At 41.5% G+C, this 20,422-nt stretch overlaps 2 protein-coding genes across 11 annotated transcripts in view; both read left to right on the top strand.

Annotated features, from left to right (window-relative positions):
• Positions 1-2,738, top strand: part of LOC133488194 (ankyrin repeat and SAM domain-containing protein 1A-like) — a 100,742-nt gene extending 98,004 nt beyond the window's left edge. For 7 of the 9 annotated variants that reach the window (XM_061795799.1, XM_061795789.1, XM_061795839.1 and 4 more), the window contains one exon: positions 550-980. In XM_061795799.1, the coding sequence (XP_061651783.1) occupies positions 550-666 (117 nt within the window). In that variant the 3' untranslated portion in view covers positions 667-980. The other 2 variants (XM_061795806.1, XM_061795813.1) reach the window with 2 other exon arrangements.
• Positions 2,739-3,594: 856 nt separating this feature from the next.
• LOC133488229 (specifically androgen-regulated gene protein-like) lies at positions 3,595-14,782 on the top strand. 2 transcript variants are annotated; one of them, XM_061795867.1, is made up of 4 exons: positions 3,595-3,869; positions 7,093-7,243; positions 7,712-7,834; positions 7,929-14,782. In XM_061795867.1, exon 4 carries the CDS (start codon positions 7,988-7,990, stop codon positions 9,383-9,385), a length of 1,398 nt encoding a protein of 465 aa, XP_061651851.1. In that variant the 5' UTR covers positions 3,595-3,869; positions 7,093-7,243; positions 7,712-7,834; positions 7,929-7,987; the 3' UTR covers positions 9,386-14,782. The 2 variants fall into 2 exon arrangements, with proteins under 2 accessions (XP_061651851.1, XP_061651843.1); XM_061795859.1 differs by having other exon boundaries at positions 3,604-3,869; positions 7,712-7,874; positions 7,959-14,782.
• The last annotated feature ends 5,640 nt before the right edge of the window (positions 14,783-20,422 follow it).

Below are 20,422 nucleotides of genomic sequence, written 5' to 3'. Positions count from 1 at the left end.
CACATCCAGTATTTCAGGCTGTGGCTTAATTAATGAGCTCAAGAGGATCATGTGGTGTTCAGTCTCCTTGGCTTGCAAATTTTTGTCACGACTTTCACATTATCATGTCTGACTCCCCTTCCGTGTTGGCCAGGACTCTCCTCCAATATTCAGTTATTGTTGTGACTTCTACACAGACATGAAACGTCCTTTAGGAAATGTCCTTCCTCCATTTCACATCCTCATGTCATTGTTTTTTTTTTTTTAAGTTCAGTTGATGTTTGTTTCTGTTATTATTTGTTATATTTATCATTTCTGTACATGTGTGAGCTGCACTTTACTGACCCCAAATGTTTGTCAATGTTACTTTTGGCTGTGGCAGTTTAGGAGTCCACAGCCAAGGAATTATCTGACCTTAGCGGCTCCTGTTCTTACATCGTGGAGTTATACCAACATTTGCCCTACAGGGATTAAAAAAAAAAAAAGTTCTCTGAATCTGAGTCTTAATAGCACAATTATGCAACGAACAGGGAAGGTAATTGCTTATTGTAATCTGATTTGTGTTTCTAGGGTGACCTTTTGGAACAGGAGGGAGATTCCCAGTCACAAAGTGGCGCCACGTGGCTCGTGGACACCAAGGAACCCAAGCGTACAATCAGCACTAAGTATGAGACCACCATATTCTGAGTGGACCACCGCCCCCCTTCTGAACCTGCACCTAGTCTCACCTTTTCTCCTTCACTTCCCCCTTGCGTGTGCCTTTCACTGCAACTGCAATGCCCCCCAATCATCACTTGAACACTTGTACTAGTCCGATGTTATAATCCTCTTTCAGTTGGTATTATTTACACTGCCAGCCTGCCAATCACCTTCACTGCTAGTTGCCTCTGTTTACCTTGTATGCTCCCTGAACTCTCTACAGTACATCTTTTTCCCCAGTCAGCACTCTCACTATTGACTTTTGGTGATATGACCTTTTTTTCTCGGTGCTTTTCCTGCTCTGCTAGGCGACGTCCGCTCTGAGGCTTTTCACTCCTGACACCGAGCGTTTTCCCACAGCTGAGAGGCTGCACACAATCCTGCACCTGGATGCCAACTGGTCCTGCTATTTGTCTGTGTCATTGGGGCTTGTACTTGTAGCAGGATCTTTCTGCTTTATTGCCAGCAGTTAGTTAAGGTCCAAAGGAGGGAACCATCCCAAAACACTGTGATATGGTCACTTAGCTTACAAAGTTAGCATGGAAGCACTTTTAAAAACTCCCCAAGTGCAAGATCAAGTGCGCCTTCTGCTTTTTTTTGGCCTTTTTTGAAAATATCACACTTGCTCAAAGAAGGGGGGTGCATCACTCTGTTAATGTTTGCGTAGTCAGTTTGCCTGTATTTTAACTGTGTGTATGTGTCATCCTCCCTTTAGTTGAACATACCCCCAGCCAGTTTAAAAGGACAACTATGTTGCATGATGGGTAAGATGTTTTGTGGTGGGAAAAAAGGAGCATGGCCGACCTTCAGTCTGGAGAGCAGAATTTGTTGGTCCGACCTCATTGCCGACATCACTTCAATTTCACTTCCTGCCCATCAGAGATGTGTCAGTGTGCGGAGGGCATACGCGACACAGGTGTCCATCTTAAGCTTCTTAATAAAGCGAGGGGAAATTTGTGTGTGGGTAAGGGGGGGGGGGGGTGTTCAAGCAAGTAAGGCATAATTTAATTGGTCCTTTATCATCTCATCCTCAACAATTGTAACTGTGATTAGCAATCTTGTACAGCGTGATTCCTTAACTCAACCAAACAAAATTTACTAGAAGTAACACTACAAATACTGTTTTCTAGGTATGTAACAGGGTGCAGCTTTGGCATTTGAACTTGCATCTAGTTTTATTTGACATTTGACCTAATGCAGCAACTTGGTTTGTCTTCCTGTTCCTTTGTCTAATGAATCTAGTGAGATTATTAACCAAACCTGCAATGCGGGACAGTAATTCCTTGAGTTTGTTTGTTTGTTTGTTTTAAAGCTGCCAAGCAAAAACAAAATAGGGGGCAGAATTTTCTGCCAGATTGTTGACTGTTAATGGTACTTGCTAGTCAACTGATGTATGTCTACATCAGTCAGGGCGTGTCGATACAGTGCTCCACATAAATAAGTACGGCGAGGAATTCAACCACGAGTGAGTGGAATCCTCATCATAAATTCTAGAAATAGTTTTTTGTGTGTACTGAGAAATGCATTCAAATCTTACTTTTCAAAGTGAATGGTACTCATTTATGTTGAGCACTGTCCACCTGTTGTGGTTATGCTGTGTTTGGTACATTGTCAGACCAGTAGGGTAAAATTTATGGTACACTGTCTTTAACACGCCTGTGACGGCACCTTCGGCCATCAGCATGGTCCCATTTTGCCTTTGCACATCAATGAGGATCAGAATGAATATTTTGGGACGAATCTGATGCGAATGATATTGTACATGAAACTAGTGGTCTTTATTTTGATACTTGAATGATTTTTGCTTTTATAGATCTCTATACAGTATATATGTGTATGTATGTATGTAATTTTTGACTTATGTCAAAAGAGATTAAAAGGACTATGTCTTGTAAAGTTACACATATCGTGGTAAATGCTCTGTGATTATCGAGGCTGAGCGAACACAAGCGGGACCTCAATTCAGGAAAAAAAAAAGATTGTACATAATCTTGGGCTTCCTGTTTTTTTATGATTATTTTCATAATTGTACAATTAATAAATTGCGCAGTTTGAGAGTTTCTTCTTGTTGATTTTTATTCTTTCACTGAGTGGTCTTGTTGTGTTGAACAGAAATGATAACAAATGAGATTTAGAAATTTGACAATATGCGTACTGGAAACTACCAGTGAAGTGCAATCAAACCAGTTGTAGTCGCAACACACGCTGCTTTTAATTAGACTTGAGCAGTGTTTCCCCAACCTTTATTGAGTCAAGGCACATTTTCCATGAGAAAAAATGTTATGGTGAACCACCAAACCAAAATTTCATCACCAATGAATACCCAGGTCAAATAGGTAGAGTCTACCTTCTAATGGAAGAGCCTTTAATGTCGCTGGCCTAGATATATGAAAAAAGGATAAGGAATAGTTTTCAGCCTGATTAAGTGCAATTTCCAACACTACTGATGATCTCTCACGGAACACAAATATAGGGCACACTGGCTGGGAATCACTGGACGAGAGTATTAAAAGCTCATGTTAAGATCAGGATGCTGTTTACATTCACGGCAACAGCCTTTACAAAGAATTGAACAATATGCTCATCATTGTGATTGTAGTATATGAAGTAAATATGAGTAACTGCTCCCTTTTTGATGCAGTAAAAATTAACGCCATGCTCTTTATAACTCCAATAATTTAGTGATATACAAGGGCAAATAATGGATTGCTGCAATTAGTGTGATGAGAGACAATTCTTAGCATCAGTCATAAAAATAGTGAAATGCTTTCCTGTGACTAGTCCTTCTAGTGAGCGGTTTTGCCTCAACTAGCACAGCTAGTCCAACAATGAAACCGAGTCGTAACATGAGTTGCCTCTAAATGTGGAGGAAGTCACACATACTCAAGACAGTTCGGCATACATCGGCATGATTCAAAAAGACACACTGTAAAAATGCTTCCTGTGTTTTGCTGTTCCAATTTATTTAGATACCATTAAATTCTTGTCGTGCCACATGTCTGTCAGGTTGATTACCTGCACATGACCACATGCCCAGTAGCTGATTGGCTCATCACAGACAGTTCTACCCAACCCGCCACACCCTTTTTCTCAGCTTCAGTGGAAGCAGGACAAACCGCCACGGAGATGGATTAACTCCCACACCCAACTCAACACACCTCCACTTGTCTACATTCATGTCAAACTCTCCGGTGAGTTATGATTATGCTGTACTACACTCTTGACTTGAATGCACTGTTATTCTCTTCGCTCATTTTCTTGCATGTTTTGTTTCACTCTTACCATTTTGTGTTTAGAAAAAACTTGTTTATTTTTTATTTTTTCCAAGATGGGTAAGATGTTTATCTCCAGTATATTTCCACGCATTCTGCAGCACTTCCTGTTTTCCAATCTCATTTAGAGTCAAGATGACAGTTTAAAACGTTTGTATTGGCAAAATTGAAACTGTTCTCCTACGAGGGACCCATTGTTGAGTGTGTAATCATTGAATATCTTGTTTAGTAGACTGAGTTAAATAAAGTGTAACTACTTTCCCATGCAAGCCTGTAACAGGACAATTTACCTAGTTTAAACATGAATCAGCGCTCGTGAGTTATACAACTTGTGATTACTGTTAACCATTAAGCCAGTCCTCTTGCACTTGTATACAATTATTTAACGTTGTAAGACTCATACATTATATTGCTATCACAGCGACACTTATCGTTTTCCCCAAATCATTTTCCCCAAGCCTATTAAAAGATCTGTGGCTGACTGATCCACTTGCATGTTTCAAGGTCCTCAGGTTCAACGCCCAGTTATTGCATGTCACAGCGCTCACTTTAATGTCCTAGTTGTGAAGGCATTTGAGCAAGCAAAGTGACATTCCACTGACTATTGGATCCTGAGTCAGCTGTGGGTGCACCCTGCTAGTTTTCTTTCTGTGCACACAGGTGTTGGCTGCTAGAAGCTGTAAAACATCAGAAGATTGTTTTCATGGGAGCGAGAGTCATTTGCTTAAAAGATCGAAAGGAGTGAAATATTTTTGGGTGTTGTATAATATTTACTTGATCTGAACCAATGTGTTAGGCCTGATAGCGTCTCAGTAAAATCTTTGCTAAAAAATATATTTCCTGTGGCAGCAAGGTGGATAAGTGGTTAGACCCTAAATTCAAGTGTGAATGTTGTTTGTCCACATGTGGCCTGCGATTAGCTGGTGACCAGCCCAGAATGTACGCCGCCTTTTGCCCAAAATCAAATGGGATAGGCTCTATCTCACTGAGGCCCTAATGAGGATATGTGATAAAGCTAATAGATGGATGGATTTTCTGTTGAAGGTCCCCCAACAAATAACTGCATATTTATTTCTCCTTTGCAATATGTAAATGCTTAAACTGACTTTAAATTAAAGCTTCAAAATCCCATTGATGGTATACTGTAATAAGGAGAGCGGTATCTGTCATTGCCAAAGCGACCCCGGATTAACTGCTTTAGTGGTCTGTAATATTGATGGACCAGCCAGGATACCTCATGTTATTGCACTAGCCATCCATCCATCCATTTTCTGAGCCGCTTCTCCTCACTAGGGTCGCGGGCGTGCTGGACCCTATCCCAGCTATCATCGGGCAGGAGGCGGGGTACACACTGAACTGGTTGCCAGCCAATCGCAGGGCACATACAAACAAACAACCACATTCGCACTCACATTCACACCTACGGGCAATTTAGAGTCTCCAATTCATGCATGTTTTTTTGGGATGTTGGAGGAAACCTGAGTGCCAGGAGAAAACCCACGCAGGCACGGGGAGAACATGCAAACTCCACACAGGCGGGGCCGGGGATTGAACCCCGGTCCTCAGAACTGTGAGGCTGACGCTCTAAAGTTACTGTTAAGAATTAGTAGTAATGCTTGTACGAAGTTGGCTGCACCTTAAAACAATCACGTTTATTTCAAGACAGAATGTTATCACAGTCATTTTGTCGGTATTTGGCCCATACTGTATAACCATTGACTTGACATGATTTTTTTTTTTTTACATTAGGTTTGGAGGTAGGGGTGGAAAAAACAGGAAAGCAAAGCAAAGCAAATGTATTTACATAGCGCATTTCATAAACAAGGTAACTCAATGTGCGTTACATGATTAAAAGCTTTTAAAAACAAAGACAAAAACAGCTTGTAAACATTTAAAACAAAGAGGAAACAAATGAAATAACTAAAAATACAATGGAAACAGCGTACAGTGCAAGAAATATTATTTAAAAGTGGAAATGCTCTAAAAAGCATGAGAAAAAAGAAGAGTTTTTAACCTGGACTTAAAAACATGCACACTTGGGGCCGACGTCCCTTCTGTTGGCAACTTATTCCATTTGTGTGCAGAATAATGGCGAAATGCTGCTTCACCATGTTTGCTTTGGACTCTGTGCTCCACTATTTGACCTGAGTCTGTCGATCTCGGAGCCCTACTGGGTTTTTATTCCATTAGCATTTCTTTCATGTATTCAGGACCTAAACCACTGAGTGATTTATACACCAGTAGCAGAACTTTAAATCTATTCTAAAGCTCACAGGAAGCCAGTGTAAAGAAATTGGAGTCATATGCTCTCACTTCTTTCTTCTGGTCAGAACCTGAGCTGCAGCATTCTGAATGAGCTGCAGCTGTTTAATGCTCTTTTTAGGGAGTCCAGTCAGAAGACCACAGATAGAAGAGTCTGCAAGGATGAGGGGCAAAGTTTATGAGACAGTGGCGAGGCCAGCCATGATGTACGGATTAGAGACAGTGGCACTGAAGAGACAACAGGAAGCAGAGCTGGAGGTGGCAGGCATGAAGATGTTGAGGTTCTCTCTCGGAGTGACCTGATTGGATAGGATTAGAAATGAGCTCATCAGAGGGGCGGCCGAGGTTAGCTGTTTTATGAGACAAAGTTGGAGAGAGCAGACTTCGATGGTTTGGACACGTCCAGAGGAGAGAGAGTGAGTATATTGGTAGAAGGATGATGAGGATGGAGCTGCCAGGCAAGAGAGCTAGAGGAAGACCAAAGAGAAGCTTGATGGATGTCGTGAGGGAAGACATGAGGGCAGTTGGTGTTCGAGAGGAGGATGCAGGAGATAGGCTCACATGGAAAAGGATGACGAGCTGTGGCGACCCCTAAAGGGACAAGCCGAAAGGAAAAGATCCATTGGCTTGACATCTTTACATTGTAATCATGTCTTTGCCCCTTCTATTTCTCCCAACAAACATAAGATAATTTCAACTATTTTCTGTCCGACATCCATTTCCTAACTTGGTGAGACGCAAACATAAAACAAAAAAAGCACAACATTATACGTAGCTAGATGAGATGAGATGAGGTTAGAGACAGTGAAAATAAAATACATATCCTGCATTACCAGACAATTTTTTCTCATCATTTAACCTTTTCTCCATAACATTTTAGAGCCTTCCACAATTTGATGAACCACCCCCAGCCTAATACCAGTGCAATGTCGACGGGTGACGCGTGGCATGGTGGCATTGCCTTGACATCCTTGAGCAATAAGGAGAGCACTGGAAGCTATGACAGTGTAATCAGCATGAACTCTGGCTATGTGAGTCAATTGTGGCCTCTACTGACTGCTTGTATATCTGATGTTACTTAACACAAGTCATTTACTCTATGTACATGCACACATGTTGAAACACCTTCCATTTTATTCGACTTCTGTAGGGCACACATTACATGCATGTCTTCTGTCCGCATGTAGTAAACATTTCATTCGGTTCGTCCAATAAGACCATTTAGAAGCTTCTGTCAAATTGTACAATTTGTCAGGCCACAGAAGGTCTTTTGGGATTGCAGTGTAAAAGTGTGGAAATTAAACCAAACTGAAATGATTTCATGCCCACCTTTTTGTCAAAAATATAAAGGTGGTACGGTATTGATTTGTTTTTCCTGTCTAACAGAACATGAAAACATCTTTCACAGATTGTTGTTCCTGTCTTGTTTCTCAGAGCCACATTCAGGATAATGTGGGGAAGAAAAAAAGAATAAAAGTCTAAGGTATATTTGTCTGCAGAGTGAGGATAGCATGGAGCACTTATCTGCTGAGGAGAGGGCATGCCTCATGTATCTGGAGCAGACCATTGAGGCATGGGAGGTGCAGGAGGACAGTGGACTATCCAATGACGAACCAGACTCGGTACTCCTTCTAGAGAAGATGGGTCTGACTGAGGTTGATGGTATATACAAAAAATTAACCTTGTTCCTAAATGGGATTTTTTTTTTGCCAACAGGGACATCAGTACTGTGCTTTTGTCTTTTAGATATTTCCAGATTAAACTTTGAGTCCAGAATGGACCAGCGATCTGAGACCTTGCCCACACTGCTGGGTGGCTTACCAGTAGAGGAGGCGTCTGAGTGCATGACGTTAACCGAAGAAAACATACCTGAGCATTGCCTTTTGAATCAAAACTGTGAACCAAACTTCAGCACTGTTTCTGAAGCCAGCACAGAAGATCTTAGAACATATGTGAATGTCATATCACGACCTCAACCTCTGGTTACTGGCTCAGTCACTGGTTGCGACATCCCACTAGATACAGACACTGAGGGACTCTGTTTACCCCCCATTGACGACTCTCCAAACATAATCACTTGCATTACTCCAGAGATAGATGTAGGTCTGATTCCCCCTCCATCTGACTTCATGGATGATCCTGGACCTGATGCACAGCCCAGTCCTGAGCTTGCTCCGGAGCCTGATCCAGAGGCTGACTGTGTCAAAGCCCCCCCTCACTCCAGCAGCAGCATGCCAGTCTCTATTGACTTGAAGCGGCTATACCAGAGAGCCATAGAGAAGAGACCTCCAGTTAGTCCCCCTGTTAACCACAAACATCTGACAGACAAGCTCCCGATCGAGGCTCGTCAGAGTCTCCCTGCCTTGGAGTCCCTTGTCCCAGTGATCGTTCGTCCTGAAGTCACAGAGCCCAAGAGCCCACCCTTTGTGGCCCCTAGGACAAAAAGGTTTTCAGTCAAAACACCACACCAGACACAAACAACAGAACCTAATTCAACCATTGCACCCAACGGCAATCAACAACTGTTGGACCACAAGAGAATCCACCTTCAGGCCCTCCAGAAGCTTGGGCTGCTTAAAGGGTCTGTGGCCGATTTGGACCCCTCCCTGAGTCAGGAGCTTTCTCCACAAACTCGAAAGTCATGGGCAGATCTTCCATATCGAAGCAGTCAGTCACTTCTAAATTTATCCAATCTAACACCATCAGATATCTTCAAAAGCAATGCGTCCCGTGGCTCTCCCTCCACTGCTTCGTCTGGCCCCTCTGCCTTCAGTGACCGTGCCAAACCTCTCTTGTCAGATCGTGGACAATCTCCTGTGAACAATGTGTTAACAGTTAATACCCAGATGAAATCCCCTCCTCGCACACCTTCGGACCTGGTCAAGCAGTTAACCAAGGCCACAGGTGCACAATCAGGTTCCACGGAGCACTCCGGCCAGCGCCTAAGCCGCCCCGTGGATCGTCACGAAAGCATTAGCGTTGAGCAGTGCCTCAGTCATGCCATTAGCCCGGACTTTCGGAGACGTGCCTCCTCCCACTCGGCCTTCCAGCACTCTCAGAACTCTCACAAGGAGTCACGGTCACAAGGCGTCAGTGTGTTGATCTGCCCTCGCGATGAAAATGGAGTGGGCCGCCGTGAAGCCCTGAAGAAACTCGGACTGATCAGGGACTAAGACAAACTTTTCACCCTCTCAAAATGCCACAAACCTTCCACATAATGAACTGTAAATAAATACACACGGACATACATCATGTTCTGACTCACAGGAAGGTGTTGTATTCCTTAGTGGATGCCCTTGGGCTGATGGACGCCCCAACATCGCAATCTTTATCTACATATTGATATCCACTTGCAGTACCTTATAACCTAAGACCTTCAGTCATCAATGCCATACCTCCGCTAGCATCCACTACTTTGATTGCAAACATGCTCCTAAGACTGTCAGTCAAGCACTCAGGGATTCATATTTAACTCTTTGTTGGGCGGCTGTGGCTCAGACCGAAGGGGAACTGATTCAAATCCTGGCTACAACTGTCCGCATGTCGAAGTGTCCTTGGGCAAGACACTGAACCCTAATTTGCTCCCAGCGGGCATGGTAGCAGTTGGCCATTGGTGTATGAATGTGTGGGTATATGTGAGGCTTTGTAAAGCGCTTTGGGCCCTGTGATGGTGTAGATAAAGCGCTGTACGAGTGCAGTCCATTTACAATTTACCAAGAAAATACTTACCTTAACCTTATAAAGGAAACGAAGGTTGTCTATTACTGTCTGTTTTCACAAGTCGTTCCTTTTTTGACAACAGGCAATGGTTTTTATTTTTAAGATTATGCACTGAGGAGTTTGGCAGTGTACTGCATAAAGGTGTCAAAAAGCAGGAAGGTGTTGCGTAAATAAAATATGTCCTGCATTGCTTGTATCTCCCTTTTGTACAAAGACAGAAGCTGCAAGGGGATACGAGTGTCAGACGTGTAGTTGGTGTGGTTAGCTTATGTTGCAGCAACTGGAGTTACCGGTACATGGACATGGAGTGTTGCCTTCAGCTCTGTGGGTGGCTTTGGAGCTGATCTGTAGCTAGAAAAGCGTTATCTTCGAGATTTTATTTTATGTTCATTTGGAACAAGCCAAGGCGGCACGGTGGCCGACTGGTTAGAGCGTCAGCCTCACAGTTCTGAGGTGCGGGGTTCAATCCCCGTCCCCGCCTGTGTGGAGTTTGCATGTTCTCCCCGTGCCTGCGTGGGTTTTCTCCGGGCACTCCGGTTTCCTCCCACATCCCAAAAACATGCATGAATTGGAGACTCTAAATTGCCCGTAGGCATGACTGTGAGTGCGAATGGTTGTTTGTTCCTATGTGCCCTGCGATTGGCTGGCAACCAGTTCAGGGTGTACCCCGCCTCCTGCCCGATGACAGCTGGGATAGGCTCCAGCACCCCCGCGACCCTAGTGAGGAGAAGCGGCTTAGAAAATGGATGGATGGATGGATGGAACAAGCCATTGTATGTGATTAAATCTCCCGTGTGTCATCATACTGTACATTGAGCCACCATTCCCTGGCTCGTCTCCAGCGCAGTTATGTAATGGGAAGGTATGAGAACTGGTGCAACCCGTTCTTCTCTAGTTCACCTTTGCTGCTCGCGATGATGGCACATTAATTACCACAAGCTGAATGAATAACACGCCTGATGAGAAATAAACTCAAGTGTTTGTGGTTTAAACACATTGTTTTACACCAGATCGCTGCAATGTATTTAAAGGGAACTGAGATTTTAAAACAAGTTGGGTTCTGTTTTTCTTCTGAACAAGAAACACTTAGGTTAAGTAAGCCACTAGGATGCTGTGAATTTGGTCTCAAGCTTCTTCATAAAAAGCACTTTGGCCGCTAGAGGGCGGTCCTGTTTTAAACAATCTCCACTGCCACAAGACTGGATAGGAACCAAAACGATGGACAGCCTATATATAAATCTATCAAATCTAAATCTAAATCTATATCTTCATATATAGCTATATAGATCTCTATCTATCTATCTATCTATCTATCTATCTATCTATCTATCTATCTATCTATCTATCTATCTATCTATCTATCTATCTATCTATAAGGTTCTGCATACTTACCTATTGCATGTGAATTAACTATCTCATAAAACAGAAAGAAAGGATGTACTCATATTCTTTGTGCCTTTTTATTGTACGGCATATTATAATAGTGGATGAGTGTGTTTGAGAGAGATCAATCTCGTTTTATTCATTCAGAAAAATTCTAGGCTGTTTTTATATTTCTTTGAACATGACCCCCAACATAACCATAAATGTGTATATATAACGGACATTGTCATGATAGTCTGTTATAATATTTGCAATGACCTTAACATTTGCATGCACATCATGAAAGAGTTTAGGGGGGGGTTAACAAATTAGCCTCCTCAACAGTGTGAAAGTAATTCTCTGGATCTTTACTGCTGAGTATTAAACTGCCAGTGGGAAAAAATGCAAAATCAGTAACTTAAAGTCAATATCAATTTATGTGGATTTAAACTCTAAACCTGTTGTTTTTATAGTTTTGCAGTTGTATTTTATTTTGTCTGAACTTTTACTATGGCTACATAGTTTTACATTGATGGGCCTGTTGCTGCATCGTTTTATTTACCATGGTGTCATCAGGACCCAAACATAACCATGTCTTAGAGGTGTGATATTTCACTGGAAAGGAGGGAATTAAACATGGTCAGAATCTTTGGTATTTCATGACGCACAGACAAACGTCCTCAGACAGCGTCTGCCTGAAAATCCTCGTACTTTTCTTCCCTTGCAAGGCCATCAAAGAGGATTAGTGCAGACAAAGTGGCACGAAACCATTTCTGAGGTTCAAACATGCCCGCCGTGTCAGTGCTGTGTTTTCTAAAGAGTCAAACCTGTAGTGTGGGTCTTTAACCTAATAATAATAATCATAATAATAATAATAGTGTTGAACGTTCATTACATCCACTTCCTTGCCAAATGCCTGCAGATAATAATCAATGAGCCAATCACAGCCAAACGAATTTTTGCTATTAAAACTTGTAGACCATAGAGTATTGTTTACTTTGGTTGTTCAAATTCATTGTTTAATTAGAATCTCATGACATCATCATTGATAGATTGTTTGGGGGAACTTGCCTAAGAGCACACTTAATATATATGCCCTGCCATGTAAAAAAAAATAAATAAATAAATGATTGCTTTATTTTTGCCTTTTCTGTAATCCAACATAAAGCTGCCATTCTTTACCATTTTTTACTATCGAGAATAAAAGATAATGAGGCCCTGATGACTTGTAGCAAATGCTTAATCATTTTTTGCTCCCTGCTCCACGGAAATAAAGTATATTTATGATAGCCTAATGGCTTTTTGTGAGGGGCAAACACACAATTGACTATTATGACAGCAGGGCCTTGGTATTCAAAATGACGAAGAGAAATGCAACTTGGCATTTATCTTTGCAAAGAAAATTACATTAAGTTTCCACTCACACGAGATGCAATTTAATATCCTGTAGCTTTCCAAAAATAGCAGACAGCCTGAGCAGGTATTGTGCTGCTTTGTTCTTCGCTTGGTTTTAAATATACTTCTATTTATTTATTCACTTTTCTTGATTGTTGATTGTCCAAACACTGGATTGAATGATGACTGCCCTGCGACCATTCCAGGGTGTACCCTGCTTCTTGCCCAAAGTCAGAAGCGGTAGGCTCCAGCTCAGTGGCGTCATTAGGGCTATTTTAGGGGGGCTTCAGCCTTGAATACGATAGAATCAACCACCAGTAAGCGTTTTTTGGATTGGTTTCAACCCAAAAAAGAAAAAAAAAAAACTAAAAAATGGGGGAGAAAAGAAAATGGAAAAAAATCAAATAAAATCGGCAGACAGATGAATCCGCAGGTGCCGAACTGCCAGTATGTGGGGGTCCACTGTAATTGACAAGCTGGTTAGGAGTAGCATGGGACTTTTTGTCAGCCCTGTATTGTGAAGCTCATGGCTGTTTATATTGTGAAGCAACATCTTATCATTCATTGTGCAACTCCTTGCTGTTTACATAAAGATGAAGGAGGTTATAGAGTGAACTTTATGCGTGAATTCACACCATGAAACAGGAGCTGAGCTCATTTACATAGAGTTGTCATCCGTGGATCTTACTGCATAATAATAATAATAATCCATTTTCTGAAACGCTGATGCTCATTAGGGTTACGGGTGCGCTGGCACCTATCCCAGCTGACTTTGGGCGAGTACACCCTCAACTGGTCACCAGCCAATCGCAGGGCACATATAGGCAAACAACCCTTCACACTCAGATTCATACCTGTGGACAATTTACAGTCTCCAATCAACCTACCATGCAGGTTTTCCTTTTTTTTGGGGGGAAATGTGGGAGGAAACCGGAGTACCTGGAGAAAACCCACTCAGCCACAGGGAGAACATGCAAACTCCACAGAGGCCAGGTTGGATTTGAACCCGGGTCCTCAGAACTGTGAAGCAGAGGTGCTAACCAGTCATCCATTGTCCCACAGTAACAACAATAATAATCATCATCATCATCATCGTCATAATAGTCACTCGTCCACCCATATTGAACTGTAGGAATCAGAGTTGATGAGTAGAGAGTAACACGGGAGCCAATATCTACGGGAAATGTGAGTCTATAGGTTTTTCCAGAAGAAAGCCATTTGTGATGGAGTCTATGAATTATATTGAACTCAATATTGATATGAAATATGAAATATTTCAGTCAAGGTGCATCTTGACTTGAAATTTTATTTAGGAGAGCAATGATTAGAAAGTGAAGAGAGCCAAGAGATAAATATAAGCCAAATTAACCTGTCCCCCATATTTTCAAGATGACTTTAATATTACTTTATTATTTAATTTAAAATTAATTGAGTAAAAATATTACTCGAGTAATAATAATCCTTTCGCCAACCATTTTAGTCAAATATGCGCCAAATATGTAATCTCTGCAACTTCAAAAGTATTTGGGGGCAAACACTTATTGTGTTGTGAGCCAAAATCATGTCATGTCAGCCTCCATATTGATCAGTTATTAATTAAATGTGTTTCACTGTATTTTGAAGGGGAATAATTCACATCCTTGCAGTAATGTCAATCGAAAAAGACACACCTCAGCATCTTTGTCAAAACAGCGATAGACCGACTTGCACCCTTAAAACCAGATGGCATTCGTTGATGCTTCCACCCACCAAGTAGCTGGTGATTGCAGCTGTTAATTTGATTTTGATTACATTGTGAACTCCTCAAAGGTAAATTATTCCCTGTATTTTTTTGTTAATTGAAAATGATGATCTTGGCTGACTTTGTGACAAAAGTGACCTTTTTTTGCATTCATTTTGCATACACTCTAACAATGTGTACATATTTTTGGGGTGGTGAATACTGTAAACATACTACATGTTTGTGGACTGTATTAAAGAATACAACTAAAAAATAAATACTACAAATCTAACAGTGACTTTGAACATTTACCCAGTATTGTATTGTTTTCAAATATGTCCAAAAACATTAAAAAGCAAATTTTCAGTCTTCATTAGCTGTTTGTGATATCTTGTGTTCACACGCTACATTCGCTCACTTCCTGTGCATTTTCTGGGGCCGAAGGGCCCTCCCCACCATCCATAAAACCTAGTGGCGCCCCTGCTCCAGCTCACACATAAACCTAGCGAGGATCAACTGCATCGCAAATGAATGGAAGGATGATTTCAACCGGATTAATTTGCATTTCATCTTTCTCCCTCTAACCTGTATTACAAAGCAAAAAAAAAAAAAAAAAAAACACTTACCATTTTGATGATGCAGTATGATGCAGTTTAGTTCTAAACCACTGCAAAACTATGATGACCATATTGTTAAATGAATGTCTTACAACGTGTCAAACTGAGCATTATTGCCTTTGTAAATGAAGACTATTTGATACAGTTTGCTAATCAGGGATTACAATTTTGTAAACAACACAGTAAACTACACATCTAAGTCAAGATTTCTAGAAAGGTATTCTTTCTTGTTTGGAAATAAATTAGTGTTGAAAGACATTCCTTAAATAGTACAGGCTTGTCAGGAAAGAATAATTTAGAATCTTAATAGGGATAAAAGTGTCTGTCTTCTTCTTATCCATTTTATTGCCTGTCTGCTGTACACGCACTTGGACATGTGACAAAAAGATGAACGCCCTCAAGCACTCGTGTGTTCATTCACACGACTATTAAGCCTGTCTGTGTCTTGTCTACTTGCTGCAATAATACAGAGACTTGTGTAACATGAAAGGGGATCTCACTTGAGAGTAGAGAATATCAGAGCCTGAAGGGTCTGTGACAAAAACACCAATTTGGTTTCAACGCTTTGTGTACGTCAGGCAACATCATAGAGGCACGGCATAGTAACGTTACATTTGACAGAGTGATATAACAGCACCAACAGTGACGCATTGGAACCAAGCAGTGTTTGGACAGTGACACAGTTTTTAGGATTTGGCCTCTATACATACTAACTACTTCCATCCATCTGAATCACTTCTCCTCACTAGGGTCGCGGATGTGCTGGAGTCTATCCCAGCTGACTTTCGGTGAGAGGCAGGGTACACCCTAAACTGGTCGACAGTAAATCGCAGAACACATACTGTATAAACAAACAACCATTCGCACTCACATTCACACCTACGGGCAATTTCGAGTCTTCAATTAACCTACCATGCATGTTTTTGCGATGTGGGAGGAAACAGGAGTACCCGGAGAAAGGTCACACAGGCACAGAGAGAACATGCAAACTCCACACAGGAAGCCCGGATTTGAGCCCAGGACCTCCAAACTGTGTGGCGGATGAGCTAACCATTCGTGCCGGCATGACCTTGAAATAAAACAATGGACAGTATACACTATGTAAGTAAGGTTTGGACTTTCAGTTTAATACAGTGTAAAAGGTTTTACAATATGGCTTTACCATTGAAGAATTACAGGTAGAATGCATCAATTTTCAGAGGTCAAATGTATTTGGATGTTCTGGAATCAAAATTCTGTTGGCCAAAGAATCCAACTTCAATTTGTATTAAAATGAAGGACAGAGAAAAGAATGGAGAAGAAAGGGAACTGCTCACGACCTAAGGCCCAATGTGTCAAACATGGTGGGGCAATGTTATGCTGTGTGCATACAGTTACAAGAAAAAGTATGTGGACCCTTTCGAATTACCCAAATTTCTTTATAAATGCTCATAAAATGTGGTCTGATCTTCATCTAAGTCAAGAATAAACAAACACAATCTGCCTAAACTAATACCACATAGACAATTACATGTGTTCATGTTTTTATCATGTTTTTATTGGATGCACATGTAAACCGAGTACGTAAAGTCCCTGTAGAGTGAAACTGAAAATGTCTTGTAAATTTGAGATGAAGAGAAGTGTTGTTAACAAGCTGGACAATTTGTTATGAATAGAAAAATGGCCAGTATATGAAATCAGGTTTCAAAATGGTGAAAAATCGAGATGTTCTTTCAGCATGTGCGCTGAATGTGCTGAAAACACGCCCCGCAAAACTTTCAACTGTCACTCAAATTTGACAGTCCGCTTAAAGCCTCCGGTGGCGAGAATATAATGTCATTGGGCTTTTCCACGCTGTAACGAGAGGCACTACTAGCCACCTGGTAGCAGGCTAACAGGCGTCCAGATGCCGTGGACCGGCAGCGGGGTCGTCCAATGCATCACCGCCTCGCTCAGTGTTGTCGTGGGTAGGTCCACATAACGGACACACTTCAGGGAAAGGTAACCGTTTATTAAACTCAGTGGCAGATGTTATTCAGCCTGTGGCTCACACTGACAGATATTTGAGCGCATACTTCCTGCTAGTCACAAACCCCACAATGCTTTGCATTTCAACTTATTACAGTAGCCCGAAACACACAAAAAACATACCACTTGGGAATTCTAACTATGATCCTGAGCTGTTCTGTAAATTATGGCATCCAGGGAAGATGCATTTCTTTGGGTAGAGGTATTGCTTGCTTACTAACTGCACGCTATAGTGGTAGAAATGGGCCTTGTAATAAAGATTAAGTAACTTGCAATTGCGCAGGAAAACTACTGATGTGAGAAGGCGCTCAAATATTTATATAGTGGGGGAGGGCCGACTCATGCCAGAAAGCCCAAGTTTGTCTTTTGGCTTCGGTGAAAAAGACAAACGGTATATCTCAACAATTCAGTCACTGCATGTTTTTAGCAATCATATTCAAACATACAGTACAGTATATAATGTACTGTATTTAGAAACAAATCTTGGAATTCACTTTACAGGGTCTTTAAGACAATCTATCTGCCAGTTGACTAAATCCACAATGAATAGCTTCCACAGAAGGCCAATTCAAAGTCCTGACCTCAACCCGATTGAGATGCTGTGGCATGACCTCAAGAGAGTGATTCACACCACACATTCCACAGTGTAATAAACTCAAACAGTTTTGGAAAGAGGAAAGGTCCAAAATTCCTTGTGACCGTTGAGCAGGTCTGATCTGAAAACACAGCAGCAGTTTGGTTGAGGTTATTGATGCCAAAAGGAGGCTCAACCATTTATCAAATCCAAAGGTTCACATACTTTGTCCAATCTGCATTGTGACGTTTAAATGTTGTGTTCAGTAAAAAAAATCCATCCATTTTCTGTACGGCTTATTCTCACTAGGGTCGCCGGCGTGCTTGAGCCTAACCCAGCTATCTTCGGGCGAGAGGCAGGGTGCACCCTGAACTGGTCGCCAGCCAATCGCAGGGCACATATAAACAAACAATCACACGCACTCACATTTACATTCACACATACGGGCAATTTAGAGTCTTCAAACAACCTACCATGGATGTTTTTGGGATGTGGGAGGAAACTAGAGTACCCGGAGAAAACCCACGCAGGCACGGGAAGAACATGCAAAGTCCACACAGTCAAACCCCGGTCTTCAGAACTGTGAGGCTGATGTGCTAACTAGTCGCCCACCGTGTCCCCAGTAAAAACATGGAAACAATATATATATAGAGAATTGTGTGTGGTATTTGTTCAAGAAACTGTGTTTGTCTATTGTTTGGACAGAAATCCTGATAAATTCAAAGGATTCATGTAGGTTTTTTTTGGCAGCTGTACAGTGCCGTGAAAAAATATCATCCCCCTTCTCAAATTCTTATATTTTTGCATAGTTTCCCTACATTAATGTTTAACATCATCAAACAAATGTAAATATCAGACAAATAAAACTCAAGTGAACTTAAAATTCAGTTTTTAATGGTGATTTCATTTATTAAGGAAAAAAAACTGCCAATGAGTCTTTCACATCTCTGTGGAGATATTTTGGCCCACTCATCCTTGCAGAATTGTTTGAATTCAACAAAAATGGAAGGTTTTCGAGCATGAACGGCCTCTTTAAAGTCACGCCACTGTGTTTCCATCGGATTCAAGGATTCATTGGACTTTGACTAGGCCACTCCAAAACCTTCTTTTTTTTTTTTTTTTTTTTAAGCCATTCAGAAGTTGACTTGCTGGTGTGTTTTGGATCGCTATCCTGCTTCAGAACCTAAGTGCGCTTCTGGTTGGGGTCACAAACTGATGGCTGAACATTCTCCTTCGGGATTTTCTGTTCAACAGCAGAATTGATAGTTCCATCAATCACGGCAAGTTGTCCAGGTCCTGAAGGAGCGAATCAGCCCAAGACCATCACACTCCTACCGCCATGTTTGACTGTTGGTAGGATGTTCTTTTCCTGAAATACTCTGCTACATTTAAGCCAGATGTAACGATGCCTCTCGCCCGTAGATAGCTGTGATAGGCTCCAGCACGCCCGCGAGGATAAAGCGGTACAGAAAATGGATGGATGGATGGTTTTCAACTTGGAACTCTGCCATGGATGCCATTTTTGCTCAGTCTCTTCCTTTTTGTTGTGTCATAAACATCGACCTTAACTGAAGAAAGGGAGGCCTGCAGTTCTTTAGAAGTTGTCCTGAGTTCCTTTGAGGCCTCCTGGATGAGTCATTGCTGTTCTCTCGGGATAATCTTTGTAGACCGACCACTCCTGGGGAGGTTAACCACTGTTTCATAATTTCACCATTAGAGGTTAATGGCTCTCCTTATGGTTTGCTGGAAACCTAAAGCTGATACTGATAGATGTCAGTTACTTTATTTCTTGAGTGTTCTTGAAATTGTCATTTTGTTCCAGCTTTTGTAGATCTTTTGTCTGACTTGACTTTGTCAGAGAGGTTCTGTTTAAGTGATTTCTTGATTGAACAGGTCTGGATGTAATCAGCCTTGCCTGTGATCAGTGATAATTAACCAAAATGAATTCATGATTTAACTAAGGGGGTAATTACGTTTTCACACAGGGCCAGGTAACTATGAAATAGTTTTTTTTTTTTCCATTAATCAATGAAATCACCATTTAAAAACAACATTTTAAGTTCACTTGGGTTATACTGTATTTGTCTGATATTCACACTTGTTTGATGACCTTAAACATTAAAGCGGAGAAACTATGCAAAAATATAAGAATTTGAGATGGGGGCCAAGACTTTTTGACAGCACTGTATATGAATACTAATGGAATGGGTTCATTGGTGTTACTGATGGCGTGACTGCTGACAGATATAACAAGATGAATGGTGAGGGCTATAGGGCTTTTCTCTCTGCTCACATTCAGCCAAAAGCTACAAAACTGATGGGAAAATGTTTCAGCGCAGATGGACAGATATAATATATACACAAGAGAAATAAATTTACACGATGATACAAAAGTAATTCAAAGTGTAGGGAATCAAATTAACGTTAGAACTCACAGCTTAGACCACAAAACAAATTGGTAGCGAAACATTGTACAAACTGAGTGATAGGGCACAGATGAGAGAGGGGACACAATTAGACAAGTGTATTTACAGAAAAATGTTGGATGATATTTGGAGTCAAGAAAGTCTTTATATACTTACGTTTAACTGTTTGTCCCAAAAGTAGATTTGCACAAAGTTGAAGCCTTTTCCACATATGTATTTATTTCCTACCCACCCCCTACCCCTACCCACCCTTGAGGACTTGCACGCTGCCAGAACTAAGACAAGAGCGTGCAAAATCCTCTTGGACCCTCCACATCCCGGTCACCAGCTCTTCCAGCTCCTTCCCTCAGGTAGGCGCTACCGATCAATGCAAACTAGAACCAGCAGAC

Source organism: Phyllopteryx taeniolatus, chromosome 1 (assembly GCF_024500385.1).
Source record: "Phyllopteryx taeniolatus isolate TA_2022b chromosome 1, UOR_Ptae_1.2, whole genome shotgun sequence".
In the NCBI taxonomy this organism is placed as follows: domain Eukaryota; kingdom Metazoa; phylum Chordata; class Actinopteri; order Syngnathiformes; family Syngnathidae; genus Phyllopteryx; species Phyllopteryx taeniolatus.
This window is presented reverse-complemented; position numbering and strand designations above follow the sequence as displayed.